This window comes from Saimiri boliviensis, chromosome 1 (genome assembly GCF_048565385.1).
Source record: "Saimiri boliviensis isolate mSaiBol1 chromosome 1, mSaiBol1.pri, whole genome shotgun sequence".
Lineage (NCBI taxonomy): Eukaryota > Metazoa > Chordata > Mammalia > Primates > Cebidae > Saimiri > Saimiri boliviensis.
The window spans coordinates 141,530,243-141,555,403 of record NC_133449.1 but is presented as its reverse complement, the minus strand read 5'-3'; the positions used below and the strand labels follow the sequence as shown (position 1 = coordinate 141,555,403).

Genomic DNA, 25,161 nt, shown 5'->3' with positions numbered 1-25,161 from the left:
CGGGCGTCTGCCTCCTAGCGGCCACAGCCCGCACTGCAGGCACCGCTCCCTCCGGCGGCTGGGCGGCCCCGGCGACGGCGGGAGGCGGGACGAGGGGCGGGGTGGACAGGGGGGTTAGGGCCTGCGGAGACGGGGTGGGACTAGGGAGAGACGGACAGTGCGGGGGCGGGGCGGGGGCGGGGCGGGGGCGGGGGCGACAAGGCCTGCGCGGGGCCTGGCGGGACGTACGTTCTTAGGGCGGGGCCAGGGGCAGAGGGGGGTGGAATCCGGAAATCCTGACCCTGCTTGGAGTAACATCGGCCATCGAGCAGTTTTATTGGCGCAATAAGCCGAACTTACCAGAGCTTTGGTTTCTCTATGTTTAATAGTGCACAATCATAATTAGCACCTGCCTTGTCTGGCTTTTGTGGAGAATAAATGAGCTAACTAATGTAAACAATGTGTGCCCCATACTGGGGGCTCAAATCCCTGGTGGGATGCCGGAGACTTTGAAGCCAGTTTTGTTTTGCTTTTTATTTATATTTATTTATTGAGACGGAGTCTTGCTCTGTCGCACTGGCTAGAATACAGTGGCGCGATCTTGGCTCACTGCAACCTACGCCTACCAGGTTCAAGCGATTCTCCTGCCTGGAATTGCAGGGGTGCACACCTATTGTGTGCAGCGTTGTGTGCTACTTTATAGGGATACAATGATCAAAACAGTTCTAGGGCTGGGTGTGGTGGCTTACGCCTGTAATTCCAGCACTTTGGGAGGAGGCCGAGGCAGGATTGCTTGAGCCTAGGATCAAGACCAGCTTGGGCAACATAGCGAGACCTCTTCACTAAATTAAACAAAACAAAAACACACCAGAGACAAGTGATTCCATTTGTCCACAAGTCTACCCTGTGAGAGAAAAAAAATGGAGAGCAAAAATATCCAGGTTGAGGCTGGGTACGGGGGCTCATGCCTGTAACCCCAACACTTTGGGAAGCCGAGACAGGCAGATTGCTTGGACCAAAGAGTGGGAGAACAGCTTGGGCAACAGGTGAAACCCATCGCTACAAAAATTAACTTATCTGGGTATGGTGGCGCACACCTGCAGTCCCAGCTACTTTGCATGCTGAAGTGGGAGAATTGCTGGAGTCTGGGAGGTCGAGGCTGCAGTGAGCCGTGCTCACGCCACTGTACTCCAGCCTGGGCAATAAAGCAAGACCCTGTCTCCAAAGCTGGGAAAAAGTACTGACACACCTGAATCTCTTTCCACAAAATGCTAATTAAATACAAAGGAGAGGCTGGGCGTGGTGGCCCACGCCTATTATCCCAGCACTTTGGGAGGCCGAGGCTAGCGGATCTCCAGAGGTCAGGAGTTCAAGACCAGCCTGGCCAACATGGTGAAACCCCATCTCTTCTTTAAAAAAAAAAAAAAAAAAAAAAAAAAAAAGCCGGGCACGGTGGCTCAAGCCTGTAATCCCAGCACTTTGGGAGGCCGAGGCGGGTGGATCACGAGGTCGAGAGATCAAGACCATCCTGGTCAACATGGTGAAACCCTGTCTCTACTAAAAATACAAAAAATTAGCTGGGCATGGTGGCACGTGCCTGTAATCCCAGCTACTCGGGAGGCTGAGGCAGGAGAATTGCCTGAACCCAGGAGGCGGAGGTTGCGGTGAGCCGAGATCGCGCCATTGCACTCCAGCCTGGGTAACAAGAGCGAAACTCCGTCTCAAAAAAAAAAAAAAAAAAAAAAAAAAAAAAAATCGCCAGCCATGGTGGCGGGCGCCTGTAATCCCAGCTACTTGGGATGCTGAGACACGAGAATCGCCTGAACCTGGGAGGTGGAGGCTGCAGGCAGCCGAGACCGCGCACACGCCATTGCACTCCAGCCTGGGGGACAAGAGCAGAACTCTATCTCTAAATAAATAAATAAATAAATACGGCTGGGCACGGTGGCTCACTCACGCCTGTAATCCCAGCGCTTTGGGAGGCCGAGGCGGGCAGATCACGAGGTCGGGAGATTGAGACCATCCTGGCTAACATGGTGAAACCCTGTCTCTACTGAAAATAAAAAAATTAGTCAGGTGTGGTGGCGCGTGCCTGTGGTCCCAGCTACCCGGGAGGCTGAGGCAGGAGAATCACTTGAACCCAGGAGGCGGAGGCAGAGGCTGCAGTGAGCCAAGATCGCGCCACTGCACTCCAGCTTGGGCAAGAGTCAATAAACAAAAAATTAAAAAATAAATACAAAGGAGAAAACAAGTAAGATACTAGCTTGACTAGGCCACCAAAAGGAACACCCCCGGTGGTGGGATGTGTGGCCCTCGTGTGTCTCCCGACATGATACCCTGAGAAGAGCATGGCATCATGGCATTCCTGCCAAGAGCCTGTATGACACAACCTGGTTGGGAGGGGACACTGGATACCGCCCGCTTGAGGGCTGTGCTGCAGAATGAAAGCCCGGTGCTGAGACTCAGGCATATGCCACTACGGTGAGGCAAAGGAACATTCCAAACTGAAGAACTGATAAGACACGAGGATGAAACTCAAGAAAGTGGTACTGGCGAGGATTCTGGGCCACAGAGGAAAATGGGCATGGCCAGATGGCTGGCATCATTTGAATGGGGTCTATGGAGTGAGTGGTGGTGTGCCAATGTTGAATTCCTGATTGGGAGGGCTGTATGGTGGCAATGCAGGGACTGTCCTTATGTTTTGGAGGTCCACACTAGAGAATTTAAGGGTGCTAGAGAATCATGTCAGAAAAAGACAAGGTAATGGAATAAATGTGGCAAAATGTTAGCAACCTGGAGATTTGGGTGAAGGGGACATAGGAGTTCTTTGTACTATTTTTGAAACTTTCCATTAAGTTCAAAACTATTTCAGCATTTTAAAAATTGGAAAAAAAAAAACTCATGACTAAAGCAATTTTTTTTATTTACAGTATAAAGGTTACAAAGGTATATATATATATATTCATATATATAATGCCCTTAAGTTACAAATTTTCATTGTAATGTACAATGCTGTATGTTGATGTGCAACTCAAGGGGAAGTGTTGTCTATGCATCTATATTTATAGAGTATACATAAAGCTTTTTAAAAATTAAGAACACAAATACTGCCCTGTTTTATGCCTTGGGTTTTTGATTTGGTATCCAGAAGATCTGAGACTTAAATTTCAAACAAGACTTAAAAGGAAGTCCTGTTTAAATACAGGGTTCTAAAAAAGAAGGAAAAACCCCAGAACATCATATACTTAAAAGCGTTATTCTAGTTTTCTATATCTTTATACTTAAAAATGAAAGCAGTGTGGGAAAGAATCCATATACATGGGTATAATCAGAGTTTGCACAGATTAGCTAAAATAGGCCTTCAATAGGTAGTGGTTTTCTATATTATCTTCCAAAAGACCTCAGGTTTGGTACCAAAAAGGACACAGATTTTTGGGGGCACCAAGGTCTTCTAATGATGGACTCATCCAATGGATTGTAAACATAATACTGGAGTCCTGTAGTGGAGGGCAGAATCTGAAACCTGTTCCCACAAGGGCAGATTCGCTACAAAGTGAGATGAATATCATCAAGAATGATGACTGTGCCAAACCTGAAACTTAGTTTACATCATCATCCCCGCCACCAATTCTATTAATCCACAGAATAGAGGTGAAAAGACACAACTGACACCCACTTTAACAGGACCCAGAATTTTTAAAAAGTACAAAAAAAAACCCAAACCCAAACCAAAACCAAAATGCAGGACCCAGATAGAAGGAAAGCATTTCTTCCAACCTAGGAGGAACACACCTTTATAATACTATGTGCTGGTTTTAATAATATACAATCATTAGCACCTGATTGTCAAAGGGTAGGTTGAAAGTAAAGACCAAGACCCTGAAGGCATGACCTAATTTTTGTGCACAACTCCAGGACAGTTGAAAACCAAGGGGAGGGCACCCATGTGATTCAGTTCCCTGTGCCATTCCAGTCACTGATAGCTCAGGTACTTTCTGGGCATGACTGACAATGTTGCCTGAAAAGCTAACCCTAGAGATAAATGGAAGGCAAGATGGATAGAAAAGGACTGTTACTGTGTGAAAATTACAGAAAACATTCAGTCAACTTTATTTTCGTTAGGTGCCCTTTTCAATGAGTCCAAATGCCAGTGTGCCCTGGAATAAGTGACATTTTGTTAATTTTTATTTATTTTTTTAAATGCTAAAAAATTTTTTTATTTAACTTTTTGGATGGAGTTGGGGTCCTGCTGTGTTGACCAGGTTGGTCTAGAATTTCTGGGCTAAAGTGATCCTCTCACCTTGGGCTGATTTTGTTAATTTTTAAATATTTTCATTTTGATCTATCATTAATGGACTCTGTCTACTATGTATATAAGGACTTTCAGCAAATGAAATGCTTAAATACTTTAAGTGTGGAAATGAATACAACAAAATTTAGAAATAAGGAATTGATAAAATATGCATTTAGTTTTGCTGTTATACTAACGGAAGCATTTTAAAAAGACTTTCTCATTGATCCACTTTGGGCAATAAAACAATTTTTGTTGTTATGATTTACCTTATAAAGGATACTGTATACTGTTCTCTTTCCCAAACTAATGTCTAATTTTCCATTAAAAGAAAATCATGCATGAGGAAAAGACCAGCCTACTTAAATGTGCTTGGAGTCCTTTCATATTGGCATAGATCAAAACCTGAGTATCCCTTCAAACATTTTCCAGTTTGCCAGATCCAGATAAACAGACTTGAACATACACTTTGGTAAAAATATCAAGTGGTGAATTACTTCACTGCTGAATGACAAACAGATGGCATGGTGTGACTGAGAAATAATGGATTATGTGCTACTTGGGGGCAAAAACTTTCTTTTACACCATTCAGAATACCTGGTGTAGAATTATACATTAATACATGTTTGTTAGGTGAAAGAACACATGAATACATCATTAATTAGCTTTCCAGTTTCAAAGTTTGTGTCAATAGCATGGATGTAAGATTATTACAAAACTGACAAAGGTACTTAGAGGACTCAGAAATTAGAAGTCTTTTATTTATTTATTTATTTATGAGATGCAGTCTCGCTCTGTTGCCCAGGCTGGAGCGCAATGGCACAATCTTGGCTCACTGGACCCTCTGCCTCCTGGGTTCAAGCGATTCTCCCACCTCAGCCTCCCAAGTGGCTGGGACTACAAGTGCCTGCCACCATGCCCGGCAAACTTTCTATATTTTTAGTAGAGATGGGGTTTCACGATGTTGGCCAGGCTGGTCTCAAACTTCTCACCTCAGGTAATCCGCCCACCTCAGCCTCCCAAAGTGCTGGGATTACAGGTGTGAGCCATCACACTCAGCCAGAAATTATAACTCTAACCAGGATTCTCAAACCTACAATACAATGAAGTATCATTTTTCTCTTACAGGTCTTTGGTTTTAACCAATCTTTTTTAAAAGGGGCAATTCAAAGATTATGGCTTATACGGTAGATTTCTGTTGACTATAATCAAATGTTCACTGGATAACAAGCGATAATTTGCAAAAGGCATATTTATGCATTACATTAAATGTGGATCCTCTTCTAAAACTAGAATAAGCTTCAGTTCAGTCGCCCAATATGGGAAGAATAGAGGTGGCAAGAAATTAAGTTCAAGTTTATGTTTTGAAACAAAAAAAATCTTGTTAAAAGATTCTTCTGAGTTACAACCATTCTTCTAACTGGCAGTTTAGCTAGTCAGGATGATCCAAAAAAAACTAAAACCAAAACCAAAAACAGATGTGCTCTATGTGCCTATTTATTGTACCTTACCCTTAATTTGAAATTCTATCCTTTAAGAGAATGAATTTGTCACTCATCTGCCATGTTTGTTTTTTTAGAGAAAGGGTTTCAAATCAGCCACTTAAGTAGTCTATTACTAGTGTAAAATAAATTCCACTTAGCATCACAGCATAGGAATAACCATATTGCTCAAAAATACACAACCCTGATACACAGCATAATTATTTTAGAACTATCATCACACATTTATCGAGTGTCTATGTATCCAGCACAGTGAAAGATTTAGCTTAAAGAGTAGAGGGGAGCAGATTGCTACAATTGGTTTTTAAAGACAGTATGTATTAAGTCAGAATAATTTTAGATTACCAAGCAATTAGAACAAGGGCACACAGAGGGAACAGTAGGATTTGGCAGATTCTTCTACTTTCATCTTCAGTGGGGTTAAAAAAAAAGCCACAATTACAATGGAAATGTAATTAAAAGTGATTTCCAAACTCAAAGTCGAATATAATACCACTTGGTATTTAATGTCATACCTGATAGAGATATATAAAAAGAATGAATATGAATACAGTCAAAATCAACTTAAATTTTAAGCAGAATCCCACATTTAAGTAAGTCTCTTTTCATTACATAGCTATTTGATCTGATCAGAACAATTTGCTTTGAGACCAAAAAGATCTGGCATTTTACTTATTCATTAGGGATTGGAAAAAGAAGACCTTTGGCTTTCTAACCAGCCATTTCATTCATGGCATCAACAGCCGATGGCAGCCACGTGGAAATGTATGCTGGATATTTGGATAGTTTAAATATGTACAAGCAATAGCTTATAACCAGTGAAAATAATAAGAACATAATTCAGCATAAGTGTCCAAGATAAGATACCAAAAAAGCAGAAAAAGTGCTTGAATCTACAGGTCTTCCCTGAAAGTTTAAAAAATGTTTAACTCTTAAGCAGGTAGGGCTTTTAAAAGAATTTGCATAGCAGCATACATGATAATTTGCATTAAAATATATGAACAGAGATTCTTCCATGGCTTTGAAAACAAACAAATATATTCACATGCATATAAGTTAAGCAAGAAGACCTGGAGTTTCTCACAAAATTTAAAAAAATCTATTATAACCTTTTTCTCACACTTTTGTCCATCAAAACCATTTACAGCGAATCCTGTTTCTAGGAGAAACACAGCCTTGTCCAGATTCCACACAGCTTAAAAAAATTTTTTAAGCATAATTTCTGAGGCCAGGTGCAGTGGCTCACATCTATAATCCCAGCACTTTGGGAGGCTGAGGCAGAAGTATTGCTTGAGCTCAAGAGTTCAAGACCAGTCTAGGCAATATGGCGAAACCCTGTCTCTTAAAAAAAAACACAAAAATTAGCCAGGTGTGCTGGCACACCCCTGTGGTCCCGTCCCAGCTACTCAGGAGGCTGAGGTGAAAGGTTTATTTGGGCCCAGAAGGTTAAGGCTGCAGTCAGCTATGATCATACCACTGCACTCCAGCCTGGGTGACAGAGTGAGAACCTATTTCAAAAAAAGAAAGAAAGAAAAAAAGAAACAAATGCTATTGATCAGCTAAGTGCATTCAGTCAGCTGGAAAAAGCTTTGTTATCATTCAACTTAGGAGGATAAATTAGGAAAATAATCAGTAATAATGTTAGGTTATTTGTTGTTTAGAAAGATTTTTTTACTTATAAAAATATAATAAATTATCCAATCTCTCCTGCCATGCAATAATTTTCAGTATAGAAGATAAAAACAGGCACTATCAAGACCTTCTTTGGCCTAAAAAGTGCTAAAACGTGGCTTTAAAATAGGTGGATGACATTTAAAGTAGTATTTTTGATTGCCTATATATGTTCCAGTATTTAACCTGAAACTCTTGTCTACTAGGAAAGTGAGTTTACAGTTACAACTATCTAATAAATACCGTATGAACATACATATGAAAACATATGAAGTATTTCTTCATATAAAACATTACATACTAATTTCCAGGTAATATTTCATTTGATGACTTCAGGAAAGGACTTACCTTTTTCAGAAAAAGAAAAACTGAGCATTTTTCTTTTGTTCCTTTCCTTTTCTTTTTATGAAGAGAAAGGACAGAAGTTTTAGAAGAGGCGGGAGACGTTTCATATACCAATTGGCTGCTCCTAGGCATCTGTGTGGAATGTGGAGAAGCTGTCTAAGCCCCGGGTTTGGGGGGCACAGGAAGCAGTCCCTCTGAATGGGGAGTGGACATGATTCTGCAGTTTCCTTTCCATTCTACACACTGGAACCCACCACATCCTCAACAATTTGCTTAATTCAAAATGAAAAAGAAATGAAAAGTGAGCTGGTTCTATAAAAAAGGTAGAATATTGAAAATGCCCATTTTTCATTATCATTTGAAAATAATTTGCCATACTTTGGCATCTAAATATAAATACATATTTATCATGGTGTCCCATTCATTAGAGAGCACTTCATTTGTGGACTGAAAATCCCAAAAACACATTTGATTGAAGAACAACCTTGGTCATCATGACTATAGAGCTGTTAAGTGTTTAAGACAAGCAGCATAGCGCTCTGGTTCTTGGGGCTGCTAGTGGACAAAGGAAACCTCTCATACTTTCATTTCACACTAAGACTCAAAAGTCACTATTGGCCGGGCACAGTGGCTCAAGCCTGTAATCCCAGCACTTTGGGAGGCCGAGGCGGGTGGATCACGAGGTCGAGAGATCGAGACCATCCTGGTCAACATGGTGAAACCCTATCTCTACTAAAAATACAAAAAATCAGCTGGGCATGGTGGCGCGTGCCTGTAATCCCAGCTACTCAGCAGGCTGAGGCAGGAGAATTGCCTGAACCCAGGAGGCGGAGGTTGTGGTGAGCCAAGATCGAGCCATTGCACTCCAGCCTGGGTAACAAGAGCGAAACTCTGTCTCAAAAAAAAAAAAAAGTCACTAATAAGAACCCTACAGACCTCAGCGCTACACACGTCAGTTTAACCTTGACCAAAATGAGTGAAATGAACACATGCCTTGCATTTCCTGCTCATATTTAAATCACACCTATTTTACATCTTCATATAACCAATGAGGAGGGTGGCTCAGAAGCTCCCCTGCAAATCTTAGTGGCTTAGTCTTTCACATTAACACAGAAAACCTCAACCACGTGGCTTTGCTGCTGAAGTCTGTAAACACATCATTCAACATCTCATATTAATAATGCTCTCACTGCATAGAGGCTTTAAGATTGCTTACCTGAGGGTATTAATGTAGTGAAATTCTGATTCCAGAAATCATTGCTATACCTTCCAGACATTTTTATTCCTTCCCTGAAATGAAAATTTATCTTGGACCAGGCGTAGTGGCTCACACCTATAATCCCAGCACTTTGGGAGGCCAAGGCAGGTGGATTCCTTGAGGTTGGGAGTACAAGACCAGCCTGGCCAACATGGTGAAACTCTGCCTCTACTAAAAATACAAAAATTAGCTGAGTGTGGTGGCAGGTGCCTGTAATCCCAGCTATTCAGGAGGCTGAGGCAGGAGAATCACTTGAACTCGGGAGCTGGAGGTTGCAGTGAGTGAAGATCATGCCACTGCACTCCAGCCTGGGCGACAGAGTGAGACTGTATCTCAAAAAAAAAAGAACATCCAAGTAATATTACCTATTCTTTGAGATCCAGGGACTGTGCTAATCTTGACATTTTATATTGATATTATACCATTTTAAATGTTTGCAGATATATACTCCTTCAAAATTAGGAAAAACAAGCTGAGAGTGATTTTCTAATACTACAAAATCAGCAATCTTATTGCTACTGTGTCCTAATGATGACATCCGGCAATGCTTAACCAAAAGCAGGTAGCTGTTCCACGGTCTCATCAGCCTGCCCACTGTAGTGAGTGCTGTGAAGCCAACACTAAATCTTGAATGAGCAGTTGCTTGTCTATGCCACTGCTGCCACAAAGGGCCAGTGCACAGCCAGGATGCTACATGGGCAGCCCAAAACTCGACATGATGTTTGTGTGGAAGAGCTGGCTTCACCTACAAAGTCTACTCCTCAAGCAGGCTGGCTCTTTAGGATTTATCTTGCTCAAAGAGATCTGCCTACTGGAAGAGATGCCATTAAGAAAACCTACCTTGAAGACTATTCCTCCAAACTAGGATAGGTGATCTCCTTGAAATGGCAGTGATTTCCAGTTATTCAAATAGTGACTAATAAAGCTCCACTAACCCTAACCAAAGGCACATTTGGTAAGCAATAAAAAAAAAAATGGCTTAACCTAGGAAGAGGAATTTGCTTTTAAAATAAATCTTATAATATTCCCTGGCTCCTACCAAAAATCAAATTGGAAAAACCTAAACCAAGCAAAACTTTTCTTTCAAAGCAGTGACTTCCAACTTGCTTTTCAACTCAGTCACCACTAGAAAGGAAGTGGAAGGCAAGACAAATCAAATTTTGCAAGTTCTAAGTCCTAGAGACAGCACTTAAGAGTGGCAAATCTTGGGGTAAGGTGGGAAATGACTGCCAGGCTGGGATAGAGGGAGAACCAGGGCTGATGGAAGAACCCTTTGGTGATAAAACTCAAGGACTTCCTATGGTGGAAGGAGCTAATGAGTACAGTAAATTCCAAGACATACAACCTATCTGGAATTCTCACGAAGCAACACGCTGCTGCAAGCTAGCACCTGGGAAGGGACAATTGTTCTGAACAACAGATCAAGGCTAAGCACAACACAAATCCTATAAGAAGAAAAACAAAACGATGCTTGGGTATTTGATTATGTCTAAAAGGAAAACAATGAGCCATTCTTTTTAGCAGGAAAAATAAACCTAATTACTCATAAACCGTATTATGAAACAAGATAATAAATCAACAGCTTCATTTTGGAGCTTTTTAGAGTCCTAGAATATCTGGCCAAGGTAGATTGTGAAAGGTAGGCTTTTCTTTAAACACGGTTATGGTTCAGCAGTGATTTGCAGGTCCTTAGGAAGGCACTGTGCTGAAGGAGAGAGCAAGAGTTTTCTTTTGTGCTTTTTTTTTTTTTCGAGGTGGAAATATTTCTTGTGACAGTCAAGGTACTTTTCTGATTTTTTGTTGCTCATACAAGCAGTCCCATACGAGTGACTTTGGCCGATAAGAACGTGTGCAACACAAATACAATCGGCTTTGGACAAGAGTGCAGGTCCATGGTCTGTGGAGAAAGGACATTAAGTATCACTACCATATACAGACAATAAACAAAAATGCAAATAAATTTACTTTTAACTAAGGTAAAGAATGTGCCAGAGCTATGGAAACTCTTGGGAACTTAAAGCCACAGAAACAAAAGTACACTATGGAGAAAGGTGATTGACTCCATGTCATAATACTGATGTGAGGTTTCACATCACTAGTTAGGAGACAACTGGTGGTGTAATGGGTTCCCCCATGCCTGGTAGGAAAAGCTAAAAAGTAGAGAATTTAAAATTGAAGGCCAGGTACAGTGGCTCACACCTGTAATCCCAGCACTTTGGGAGGCCAAGGCGGGCGGATCACCTGAGGTTGGAAGTTCAAGATCAGCCTGACCAACATAGAGAAACCCCATCTCTAATAAAAACACAAAATTAGCCAGGCATGGTGGTGCATGCCTGTAGTCCCAGCTACTCGGGAGGCTGAGCCAGAAGACTCACTTGAACCAGGGAGGTGGAGGTTGCAGTGAGCAGAGATCGAACCATTGCCCTCTAGCCTGAACAACAAGAGCAAAAGTCCATCTCAAAAAAAAAATTTTTTTTTTTTTTGCCGGGCGCGGTGGCTCAAGCCTGTAATCCCAGCACTTCGGGAGGCTGAGGTGGGTGGATCACGAGGTCAAGAGATCGAGACCATCCCGGTCAACATGGTGAAACCCCGTCTCTACTAAAAATACAAAACATTAGCTGGGCATGGTGGCGCGTGCTCTTTTTTTTTTTTTTGAGACGGAGTTTTGCTCTTGTTACCCAGACTGGAGTGCAATGGCGCGATCTTGGCTCACCGCAACCTCCGCCTCCTGGGTTCAGGCAATTCTCCTGCCTCAGCCTCCTGAGTAGCTGGGATTACAGGCACGCGTCACCATGCCCAGCTAATGTTTTGTATTTTCAGTAGAGACGGGGTTTCACCATGTTGACCGGGATGGTCTCGATCTCTTGACCTCGTGATCCAGCCACCTCAGCCTCCCGAAGTGCTGGGATTACAGGCTTGAGCCACCGCGCCCGGCCAAAATTTCACTGTTCTAAATGGAATGTCAGTCCATGATTTTGTACATAAGGGGTAAGAAGTAATGAGAAGAAAAGAGAGAACATCTATTAGATACACATGTGTTTCAGAAACACTCTTACCAGTTCTCCCTCAGGACCACCAAAATCCAAGTATAGATTTCGGATGCCATCATCAGCAGACATTTTCAGCTTTTCAAAGGGGTAGCGGTACAGTATGCTGCTGGAGCCTCCATTTTCCTTGGAGATGGTGAACCCATTTTCATAGTGAATAGTAAGTCTCACCTCTTGGCCATTTAACATGCAGCCTATTGAGGAAAAGCAAGAAACATTAGTTTTAAAGTTGCTATGTCAGTTATCAAGTGAAAAGGGATTCTTCTGACTTTAAAATAGGAAAAATATTATTTTCTTGAGAATGTGTGATGCCTAACCTATATGGAACCTTCTAAAGTGAGTTTTGTTTTGGTCACTGAGATGAGGCAGAAATGACCATAACATTCCTTGACATCTGATTCAGTTTAATTCCCACTGAACGCTCGTGCTGGCAAGTGTGTGTAGGCTGTGCAGGGCACTGGAGAAGGAGAAGTAAGAGACACAGTACCTGCTCTCAAGGACTTTGTAACGCATTGGCATAAACAGAAAATCCCCAACTGTGTAAGGCAGAATGTATAGAACATAAGCAAACAACAAACTGAATGAGGCCAAAGTCAAGGAAAGATGTGGCTTCAGATAAGCCCTAAAGAATTGGTAAAACTGGCCCAGGTGCATTGGCTCACACCTGTAATCCCAGCAGTTTGGGAGGCCGAGGTGAGTGGATCACTTGAGGTCAGGAGTTTGAGACCAGCCTGCCCAATATGCCGAAACCCTGCCTCTTCTAAAAATACAAAAATTAGCTGGGCATGGTGGCACATGCCTGTAATCCCAGCTACTTGGGAGGGTGAGGCAGGATAACAGCTTGAACCAGGGAGGCAGAGATTGCAGTGAGCTGAAATAGCGCCACTGCACTCCAGCCTGAGTGACAAGAGTAAGACTATGTCTCGGGGCGGTGCAGGGTGGGGAACAGAATTGGTAAAACTGGACAGGCAGGGAGGAAGAGGCAGAAGGACTGAACTGGGCAAGAAGGAACAACGAAGGGAACAAAGGCAGAGAGGCCTTTCAGGGGCTGTGACATGGTTTGGTTGACATTGGGATGAAGATAAAGATTATGTTCATCAAAGTTAAAGGCTTGACTCAGCAAAAGACACAGTCAATCCTATCAAAGACAAAATTCAAAGGATACATCTGAATTGAGAGAAAACAATTTTGGTCATCAAGACTGGCAAATGCCCCAGGTGTGGTGGCTCATGCCTATAATCCCAGCCCTCTGAGAGGCTAAGGCAGGAGGATCACTTGAGGCCAGGTGATGGAGACCAGCATGGGCAACATAGCAAGATCTCATTTCTACTAAAAATAAAAAAATGTATCCAGGCATGGTGGCACGTGCCTATAGTGCCAGCTACTTGAGAGGCTGGGGTGGGAGGATCAATTGCATCCAGGAGTTCAAGGTTGCAGTGAGCTATGATCATGCCACTGCCCTCTAGCCTGGGTGACAGAGCAATCTCTGAAAAAATTTTAAAAAGAGAAATTTTGAGATTCTTTTTTGTTTTTTTTTTTAGATTTAGTCTCCCTCTGTCACTCAGGCTGGAGTGCAGTGGCATGACCTTGGCTCACTGCAACCTCAGTCTCCCGGGCTGAAGTGATTCTCCTGCCTCAGCCTGCCAAGTAGCTGGGATTACATACGCACACCACCACAGCCTGCTAATACTTTTGCATTTTTAGTAGAGACAGGGTTTCACCATGTTGGCCAGGCTGGTCTTTAACTCCTGACTGCAAGTGACCCACCAACCTTGGCCTCCCAAAGTGTGGGGATTACAGGTGTGAGCCATGACACCCAGCCTTGTTTTTTGAGACAGAATCTTGCTCTGTTGCCCAGAATGGAGTGCAGTGGCACAATCTCGATTGATTCCTGCCTCTCAGGTTCAAGCAATTCTCATGCCTCAGCCTTCCAAGTAGCTGGGATAACAGGTGGGCAACATCACACCCCGCTAATTTTTTGTATTTTTTAGTAGAGGCGGAGTTTCCACATATTGCCCAAGCTGGTCTCAAACTCCTGAGATCAGGCAATGCACCTGCCTTAGCCTCCCACCCAAAGTGCTGGGATTACAGGTGTGAGCCACTGCACCTGACCTGAGAGATTTTTTTTTTTGAGATAGAGACTCACTCTGTCGCCCAGGCTGTGGAGTGCAGTGGTGCAATCTTGGCTCACTGCAACCTCTACTTCCTGGGTTTAAACCATTCTTATGCCTCAGCCTCCTGAGTAGCTGGGATTACAGGTGTTTGCCATCATGCCTGGCTAATTTTTGTATACTAAGTAGAGACAGAGATTTCACCATGTTGGCCAGGCTGGTCTGGAACTCCTGACCTCAAGTGATCCACCCACCTCGGGCTCCCAAAGTGCTTGACCCCTGAGATTTCTTTGTCTGTTTTGGATTGTTTCCCCTGGAGAACCAGAAAAGGAAACTGCCGGGCACGGTGGCTCACACCTGTAATCCCAGCACTTTGGGAGGCTGAGGTGGGCGAATCACCTGAGGTTGAGAGTTTAAGACCAGCCTGACCAACATGGAGACACCCCGCCTCTTACTAAAAATAAAAAATTAGCTGGGCATGGTGACACATGCCTGTAATCCCAGCTACTCGGGAGGCTGAGACAAAACTGCCTGAACCCTGGAGGAGAAGGTTGCAGTTAGCCGAGATCATGCCACTGCACTCCAGACCAGGCAACAAGAGCAAAACTCGGTCTTAAAAAAAAAAAAAAAGAAAGAAAAGGAAACCAAATGTGACTGTGTGAGTGTGTGTGTGTGTGCGTGTGTGGTGTTTTTTAAAAAACAGAATCTTCAAACTTAATGTATTTAGGTCTAGATATTGAGTTTGTTTTAGTTTAAAATTTATAATTAGTACCAGGTTCTTCTGAATGAGACTGTGATCTGGTCATATAAGTGTACCAAACAGAACCAATTAAACAGTTTTTCCCTAAACGTTCAGTAGATCACACAGGTGAGGCAATGGTGATTAAGTGCCTGACACCCCTCACCCTTACCTCAGAGGGTCTTAGGAGTAATGAACCAGAGATAAGGGAAATAAGCCTTTGACTCTGATTTAACACGTGTGTGTGTGTGTGTGTGTGTGGCAGGCACCTGAGAGAAGTGGCTTTTTTTTTTAAGTATAAATTCCCCATCTAGTAAGAGGAGTGGCCCGTGTGTGTGTGTGTGTGTGTGTAGGGCAGGCACCTGTGAGAAGTGGCATTTTTTTTTTTTTAAAGTATAAATTCCCCTTCTAGTAAGAGGAGTGGCTCTTTTTTGATGGGATAACATCTGGAGCTTATTAGCAAAGATCTGAGCTGTCGCAGGTGGCTTATTATGTCTTGGTTCACTTAGAAAGATTTTGGATGGCTATATATCCACTATCCACTCCAATTTATAAATAAGTCAGTAAAAAATTCAGTATGTTGATTTTGTTTTGGGAGGTCGAGGCAGGTGGATCACCTGAGGTTGGGAGTTCGAGACCAACCTGACCAACATGGAGAAATCCTGTCTCTCCTAAAAAAAAAAAAAAAAATACAAAATTAGGCATGGTGGTGTATGCCTGTAATCTCAGCTACTCGGGAGGCTAAGACAGGAGAATTACTTAAACCTGGAAGGCAGAAGTTGCAGTGAGCCAAGATCGCACCGTTGCACTCACTCTAGCCTGGGCAACAAGAGCAAAACTCCGTCTCAAAAAAAAATTCAAACCACTGGTTGGGCACAGTGGCTCATGCCTGTCATTCCAGCACTTTGGGAAGCTGAGGTGGAGGATCACTTGAGGCCAGGAGTTTAAGTCCAGACAACATAGTGGGATTTTATCTCTACCAAAATTACAAAAATTAGCCAGGCATGGTGGCATGCACCTGTAGTCCCAGTTACTTGGGAAGCTTCGGTGGGAGGATCTCTTCAGCCTGGAGAGTCAAGGATGCAGTGAGCCATGTTCGTGCCACTGCACTCCAGCCTGGGCAACACAGTGAGACTGTGTCTCTAAAAAATAACATAAAATAAAAAAATTCAAACAACATAAAAGTGGCCTATAACTGCAGCTGGACATAGGGATGGAGAAAAAGCCAGGGATGTTTATGGCCCAAATTACTGAGCAGTAAAAGGCATTGCCCACTTCAACAGCTAAAACAGAGCTGTACATCTCCCTCCATTCTTTCCTCTCCTGCATCTGTCCCTCTTTCAGGCTAAGGCTAATCCCCTCACCTGTGCTTTGGATTGCATCTACCCCGACCTTCCTAGAAACTGTACAAGAACTGATTACTCTTTCTACCTCTTGTGTTTTCAATACGTCCCTCTGAATCAGATCCCTCCCATTCACTCTTTTAAAAGCTCAAGTCTCTCTCATTATTAAAATAAATGCCACTGGGCCAGGCGCAGTGGCTCATGCCTGTAATCTCAGCACTTTGGGAGGCCGAGATGTGCAGATCACCTGAGGTCAGAAGTTCAAGACCACCCTGGCCAAAATGTTGAAGACCCGTCTCTACTAAAAATACAAAAATTAGTCAAGTGTGGTGGCATGTACCTGTAATCCCAGCTACTCAGGACGCTGAGGCAGGAGAATCATGTGAACCCAGGAGGTGGTGGTTGCAGTGAGCTGACATCGTGTCACTGCATTCCACAGCCTGCGTGACAGAGCGAAATTGTGTCTAAAAAAAAAAAAAATTAGCTGGGCATGGTGGTGCATGCCTGCAGTCCCAGCTACCCAGGAGGCTGAGGCAGGAGAATCGCTTGAACCTGGGAAGTGGAGGTTGCAGTGAGCCGTGATCACACCACTGCACTCCAGCCTGGTCAGAAAGCGAGACTCAGTCTCAAAAAAAAAAAAAAAAAAAAAAAAAAAGAAATGCCACTACTCAACTCTGTTACCTTACCTCCAAGGACCACTGACCTTTCTCCTCCTCTTCATAACTTCTTTAAAGAGCTCATAACTTCTTTAAAGAGCTATTTACTCAGTTTGCCCATGATTCACTTCATGTCCACTCCTCAGCCCTCTGCAATCTGTCACTGCCATCAAATCATCATACATCTCTCCCCAAAGGCATCAATTATCTCCATAATGCTAAATCCAACCTCCTTTTTTGGCCTGTCCTACTTGGTACTTGTACTACTAATTGTTGGCTATCTATCAGCTTCTATTTCTCTATTTTTCTTTATAGGCAAACCCCAATTTCATTCAGATTTCTACTGTGTTCTAATGTTTTTCAGGGAAGGGTACTCCCAACTTATGGATAGACAGCTTCTGGGCCAATCAGAGCATGAGTTTCCTCTGGTGATTGTTCTGGTTCAGAGTGGACATATGAGCCAAACTGGCTCAATCAGGTTAAAAAGATCTATGACTGGGAAGAGAAGACACCTCTCTGTCACTCTTGCTCTCTTTTATGTAAGATATTTATTTCATATTTATTCTAGTCTCAGTGGCCATGTCCTATTAATTTCAGCATAAACCATCCCAACTGATACAATAACTCCTACTGACTTTTCCTCCCATTGAAACACTCTTCCTTTGGCTTCCATGGCCCTTGCCATCCCCACCAATCTCGGTTTCCTTTTACTGCTCTAGCTACTACTTCTCAAATTGCTAAGTTAGGGGTAGGGGGGATTGGTTTATTCACACCAGGATGTTGTTAAGTGTAAAACATACATTAGAGATGGCTTTCTAAGAGGCTCCCTAATAGTAATTTAATAAAGCTAGGAGGACAAATGGCTCAATAAATAATAAATTAAAAAATCAGTATTCGTTGGGTGTGGTGACTCAACGCCTGTAATCCCAGCACTTTGGGAGGCCGAGATGGGTGGATGACGACGTCAGGAGTTCAAGATCAGCCTGGCCAAGATGCTGAAACCCCATCTCTACTAAAAATACAAAAATTGGCCGGGCGCGGTGGCTCAAGCCTGTAATCCCAGCACTTTGGGAGGCTGAGGCGGGTGGATCACGAGGTTGAGAGATCGAGACCATCCTGGTCAACATGGTGAAACCCCATCTCTACTAAAAATACAAAAAAAATTAGCTGGGCATGGTGGCACGTGCCTGTAATCCCAGCTACTCAGGAGGCTGAGGCAAGAGAATTGCTTGAACTCAGGAGGCGCAGGTTGCGGTGAGCCGAGATCGCGCCATTGCACTCCAGCCTGGGTAACAAGAGCGAAACTCCGTCACAAAAAAAAAAAAAAAAAAAAAAAAAAAAATTAGCTGGGCATAGTGGCACACGCCTGTAATCCCCACTACTCAGGAGGCTAAGGCAAGATGATCGCTTGGACCCGGGTGGCGGCGGCTACAGTGAGCGGAGATCATGCCACTGCACTCCAGCCTGGGTGACAGGACTCCATCTCAAAAAAAAATTGGCATTATACTAAGGTGAACACTAGTAAATACAACCAGTGTTGTATTTATCCATTTTGTGTAGGTAGTACAACCAATGTATATGTTACCCACTTTGTGTCTATTTATTTATTTATTTTTGAGATGGGGTCTCACTCTGTCACCCAGACTGGAGTGCAGTGTGGCAGCCTGAACCTTCGGGGCTTAAGCAATCCTCCTACTTCAGCCACCTGAGTAGCTGCTACTATAGGAATGCGTCACCATGCCTGGCTTTTTAATTTTTTTTTTTTTTTTTTTTTTTTTGAGACAGAGTCTCACTCCATCACTGGGCGCCAGGCTGGAGTGCAGTGGTGTGACCTTGGCTCACTGCAACCTCCGCCTCCTGGGTTCAAGCAATTCTCCTGCCTCAGCCTCCCGAGTAGCTGGGGCTACAGGCGCACGCCACCACGCCCAGCTAATTTTTTTGTATTTTTAGTAGAGATGGGGTTTCACCATGTTGGTCAAGATGGTCTTGATCTCTTGACCTTGTGATCCGCCCGCCTCGGCCTCCCAAAGTGCTGGGATTACAGGCATGAGCCACCGTGCCTGGCTGCCTGGCTAATTTTAAAAATTTTTGGTAGAGATGAGGTCTCACTGTGTTGCCCAGGCTTATTTTATTATTATATATATATATATATATATATATATATATATATATATATATATTTTTTTTTTTTTTTTTTTTTTTTTTTGAGACGGAGTTTCGCTCTTGTTACCCAGGCTGGAGTGCAATGGCGCGATCTCGGCTCACCGCAACCTCCGCCTCCTGGGTTCAGGCAATTCTCCTGCCTCAGCCTCCTGAGTAGCTGGGATTACAGGCACGCACCACCATGCCCAGCTAATTTTTTTGTATTTTGAGTAGAGACGGGGTTTCACCATGTTGACCAGGATGGTCTCGATCTCTCGACCTCGTGATCCACCCGCCTCGGCCTCCCAAAGTGCTGGGATTACAGGCTTGAGCCACCGCGCCCGGCTTATTTATATATTTTTTAGAGACACGGTCTCATTCTATTGCCTAAGCTGGAGTGCAATGGTGTGATCATAGTTCACTGCAGTCTCAAACTCCTGGGCTCAAGTGATTATCTTGCCTCAGTCTCCCAAATAGCTAGGACCACAGGTGTACGCCACCATGCCCAGCTTTTTTTTTTTTTTTTTTTTTTTTCATAGAGATGGAGTCTTGCTGTGTTACTCAGGCTAGTCTCGAACTCTGGTGTTAAGTAATCCTTCTGCCTTGGCCTCCCAAAGTGCTGAGATTACAGGCATAGTGTAATTACATAGTGATTACAGGCTGAGATTACAAGTCACAGTGCTTGGTCAACTTTGTATTTTTTTAAATGAGAACTGCTGGTGGTTATCAGTGTGTCATGAAGAACAAAGAACCGAATGACAGAGTTCTATGCTACAGGTCCTGTTTCTGGGACTCTGGGGGGCTCTATCTAGTGTTTCCAGCAAGTCCCCTGGTCAATCTCTTCAGGAGTCATAGGATTATGTGTGTCACTCAGAGCAACCCAGAAGGGAATAGGTCTTTCATGTTAGACCTGGCCTGACTATCCAGGACTGTCTCAGAGAAAGGCTGGGGCATCCTTCCCAGTGACAGCACATAGGAAAAATCAGCTCATCACACCCAGGGTCACAAAGAACTTGACACTGTGTTCCTCTCTTATTGTTATTTAGTCAAAGACATGAAGTAGGTCTTACTTATTTTTCTTTTATTACAAAGCACAGCACTTGGTAAATACTAAAACACTCACCAAATATTTATTAACTTAATAAATTAGACTGATATTGTATGTCCTTCAGAAGTTTAACCTGGTCATAAGAATGAGTCATTAAGAGAAATTCAGGGGCTTAAGGCTCTGGTTTTGGACTTCAAAAAGGCCCCAATTCAAGTCCTAACCATACTAACACCAGTTCCCATATCTTGAAAATACAGGTGACAACATCTGCCCTAGAGAGTTGTATGTGAAGATTAGGCGATGCCTGTATTTCATTTATGCCTTATGACAGCCCTGACATATCCCTATTATTCTTTTGGTTTCTGTCCTTCCTACTTTAAAGATAAGAGCTATGCTTACCTTATTTTATTACAGCTAGTAAAAGCACAGAGTATACACAGAAAAATGTTTGCCAAATAGATGGGTAAAAAGAACTTGAGAATTTCTAAGAAATGGTGAAAAATATGGCCACAGAAAACTGTTTCCTCATATATTTTAACAATATAAATCCTTTTAAATGCTTCTCTTCTCCCAGATTTTCTTCATTTTTATTAATCTAATTTCTATATTTACTGCTTCTTAGTCTTCATATCACCAAAGCTACAGGCATAAAAAGTACCTTCATAAAGTTCTTGTATGATTTAAAAACTTTAATGGCTTAAATAATTGGTATGATGAAAATAAGTCTTTAAAAAGTATGCTATACAGCTGGGCAAGGTGGCTCACACCTGTAATCCCAGTACTTTGAAAGTCCAAGGCGGGAGGATAACGAGGTCAGGAGTTCCAGACCAGCCTGGCCAACATAGTGAAATCCTGTCTCTACTAAAAATACAAAACTTAGCTGGGCATGGTGGTATGTGCCTGTAGTCCCAGCAACTCAGGAGGCTGAGGCAGAAGAATTGTTTGAACCAGGGAGGTAGAGGTTGCAGTGAGCTGAGATTGCGCCACTGCATTCCAGCCTGGACAACAGAGTGAGATTCTCTTTCAAAAAAAAAAAAAAAGTATACTATACAATTTTTTTTTTTTTTTTTTGAGACGGAGTTTCGCTCTTGTTACCCAGGCTGGAGTGCAATGGCGCGATCTCGGCTCACCGCAACCTCCGCCTCCTGGATTCAGGCAATTCTCTTGCCTCAGTCTCCTGAGTAGCTGGGATTACAGGCACGTGCCACCATGCCCAGCTAATTTTTTGTATTTCTAGTAGAGACGGGGTTTCACCATGTTGACCAGGATGGTCTCGATCTCTTGACCTCGTGATCCACCCGCCTGGGCCTCCCAAAGTGCTGGGATTACAGGCTTGAGCCACCGTGCCCGACCCACAATTATTTAAATACTTTCAAACCCTATAACAACTGGAAAATGTACTTCAGGAAGTGAGCTAGCTGCATTCCATGTCTATTCATTTTGAAGTTCATATTCGCAAGAAGGAAAATGTCCTTCGGTACCAGAAGGATCATTGATTAGTTCTACTGTAACTATACCCTAATCAAGGTTTAAAACAAAATGAACATTAGGAAGATTGTGTATTGCATTTACTCGTCACATTTAGTAGGTATTCACTGAAATTTTTCTAGGTGAGTAAACTGTAACCAAAACATACAGAGACAAGGAACAGCTTAACTGATTTCTTTGTGCCAACTATAGTTTTAATAGACAATTCTGAATTTCCCAACTTTTTTTTTTTTTTTGAGACAGGTTCTTGTTCTGTTGCCCAGGCTGGAGTGCAGTGATGTGATCACAGCTCGCTGAATCCTTGACTTCCCAGGCTCAAGCAATCCTCCCACCTCAGCCTCCTGAACAGTTGGGATTATAGGCATGCTCCACCAGGCCTGGGTAATTTTTGTATTTTTTTTGTAGAGATGAGGTTTCACCATGTTGCCCAGGCTGAGCTCAAGTGATCTACATTCCTCAGCCTCCCAAAATACTTGTATTATAGGTGTGAACCACAAGGTAATATTTTTATATAAATATGTAATATTTATATATATCTTAGGGTTACATGCGATATTTTGTTACATGTGTAAAATGTGTAATGATTAAGTCAAGGTATTTGGGGTACCCATCACCTTGAATATTTAACAATTTTATGTGTTGGGAACATTTTAAGTCCTTTCTTCTATTTGAATTATACAATGCATTATTGTTAACTACAGTCACCATACTCTACTCTTGAACATTATAACTTATTCCTTCTTTCTAATTGTATGTTTATATCCATTACCCAACCCTTCTTCATAGCCCCTCACAACACACCCGTCCCAACAGTTAGTATTTATCTTCTACTCTCTACATCCATGAGATCAACTTTTTTAGCTCCCATATGAGTGAGAACATGCTATTTGTCTTTCTATGCCTGGCTTATTTCACTTAACATAATGACCTCCAGTTTTATCCATTTTGCTACAAAAGACATGACTGCATTATTATTATTTTGAGATGGAGTTTTGCTCTTGTTGCTCAGGCTGAAGTGCAATGGGGTGATCTCAGCTCACCATAAGCTCCACCTCCCGGGTTCAAATGATTCTCCTGCTTCAACCCCCCAAGTAGCTGGGATTACAGGCATGTGCCACCATGTCCCACTAATTTTGTATTTTTAGTAGAGACGGGGTTTCTCCATGTTAGTCACGCCGGTCTCAAACTCCTGACTCCAGGTGATCCACCCGCCTCAGCCTTCCAAAGTGCTAGGATTACAGGCGTGTGCAACCGCACATGGCCTGACTGCATTACTTTTTATGGCCAAATAGTATCCCATGGTATATATATAATATATTTTCTTAATCCATTTGTCTGCTGATGGACACTTAGGTTGATTCCATATCTTTGTTATTATGAATAGTGCTGTAATAAACATGGGGGTACAGGTATCTTTCTGATATGCTAATTTCTCTTCTTTTGGATAGACAGTAGTAGGACTGCTAGATCATAAGGTAGTTCTATTTTTATTTTTAGAAATAGTCATACTGGGCCGGGCGTGGTGACTCAAGCCTGTAATCCCAGCACTTTGGGAGGCCGAGGTGGGTGGATCACGAGGTCAAGAGATCGAGACCATCCTGGTCAACATAGTGAAACCCCGTCTCTACTAAAAATACAGAAAAATTAGCTGGGCATGGTGGCGTGTGCCTGTAATCCCAACTACTCAGGAGGCTGAGGCAGGAGAATTGCCTGAACCCAGGAGGCGGAGGTTGCAGTGAGCCAAGATCGCGCCATTGCACTCCAGCCTGGGTAACAAGAGCGAAACTCTGTCTCAAAAAAAAAAAAAAAAAAAAAAAAGAAATAGTCATACTGTTTTCTGTGATGGCTATACTGATTTAGATTCCCACCAACAGTGTATAAGATCTCTGCATCCTCACCAGCATCTGTTATTTTTTGTCTTTTTAATAATAGCTATTCTAACAGTTACCAAGGTGATATTAAAATACAACTATATGGTTTTAAAAGGAAGTTGATGTAAAAAAAATACAGCTATTCCGGCCAGGCACAGTGGCTCATGAGGTCAGGAGTTGAAAACCAGCCTGGCCAATATGGTGAAACCTCGTCTCTACTAAAAATACAAAAAAACTAGCCAGGCGTGGTGGTGTGTGCCTGTAGTCCCAGTTATTCGATGAGGCTGAGGCAGGAGAATTGCTTGAACCTAGAAGCCAGAGGTTGCAGTGAACCAAGATTGCACCAATGCACTCCAGCCTGGGCAACAGAGGGAGGCTATTCTCAAAAAAACAAACAAACAACAAAAAAAAAACAAAAAAACAAACCAGCTGTTTCAATGCAAGACACCCCCCACCTCCAAAATATAGCTGTGAATAGGAACAAAAAAGTTTCAAATTCCCACAAAATGGTTCTTTTTGTCTATTTAAAAATAAAAAGAACCAGCTGGTTCTCACTCTTCCCTTCCTCTAGCCATCGTATTTAAACAACTACGAGCCTGGGAAGCTTTTACCTGCAAAATGAAATTTAGCTGCTAGACACACACACACACACACACACACAAAAGAACTAAAAAATGCTGAAAATCTAAAGCTGCATTCCTCAATTTGGAAAGCATATCCCCTTGAATTCTTGAGGATGATACAGTGACCCTAGATGCCAGCAAAGGGCATGAGTGTGCTGGCTTAACCCTTCAGCTGCCCACAGGGACACAAAGCATCCCAGTGTCATTCTGGTGTAAGCCACCACACCCCAACTCCAACACTGTATTTTTTTCAAACTTTATTTACTCTTTTTTTTTTCCAAGAGAGATGAGGTGTCACCATGTGTCCCAGGCTGGTCTTGAACTCCTGGACTCAAGTGATCTGTCCACCTTGGCCTTTCAAAGTGCTGGAATTACAAGCATGAGCTACCTTGCCTGGCCCAATACTGATTTTTAATTTTTTTCTTTCTTTCTTTTTTTGAGACAGAATCTCCCACTGTTGCCCAAGCTGGAGTGCAGTGGTGTGATCATAGCTCACTGTAGCCTCTGCCTCCCAGGTTTCAGCAATTCTCATACCTCAGCCTCCCGAGTAGCTGGGACTTAAGGCATGTGCCACCATGGTCAACTAATTTTTGTATTTTTAGTAGAGATGGTGTTTCACCATGTTGGCCAGGCTGGTCTCAAACTCCTGACCTCAGGTGATCTGCCCACCTCAGCCTCCCAAAGTGCTAGGATTGCAGGCATGAGCCACCATGCCCAGCTGCCAGTATTGTTAAATAAAGGTTTTTGTTTTGTGCAAAGCCAAAAAGAATTTTAAAAAAAGAAAAAAGTTTGCAAATACATATGTGTACACACACACACACTCACACACTAACAAACAATACCCCAAATTCATGACAACTAGCCACAAGAGGGCGCCATCACGATGGAAAGCAACCACCAACCTGATTTCCTTTAGGTGCTTATTTGAATAAGCGTTGGACACACATTTTCAAACTTTGGTGGAGGAACTTCTATTTCAAATCATTTATTTTTCCATAGCCATAAGCTTGCTAGATACTCATATTTTAAGGGCTATCCACAGCTTAG

The 25,161-nt window shown here is 42.8% G+C and overlaps 1 protein-coding gene across 2 annotated transcripts in view; it reads right to left on the bottom strand.

Moving 5' to 3' along the window:
- Positions 1 to 2,885: 2,885 nt before the first annotated feature.
- Positions 2,886 to 25,161, bottom strand: part of SNTB2 (syntrophin beta 2) — a 135,022-nt gene continuing 112,746 nt past the window's right edge. For both annotated transcript variants that reach the window (XM_039477691.2, XM_074405468.1), the window contains exons 6-7: positions 12,103 to 12,287; positions 2,886 to 10,943 (exon numbers count right to left, since the gene is read on the bottom strand). In XM_039477691.2, coding sequence (XP_039333625.1) covers positions 10,851 to 10,943; positions 12,103 to 12,287 — 278 coding nt within the window. In that variant the 3' untranslated portion in view covers positions 2,886 to 10,850. The remainder of the gene's footprint in view (positions 10,944 to 12,102; positions 12,288 to 25,161) is intronic.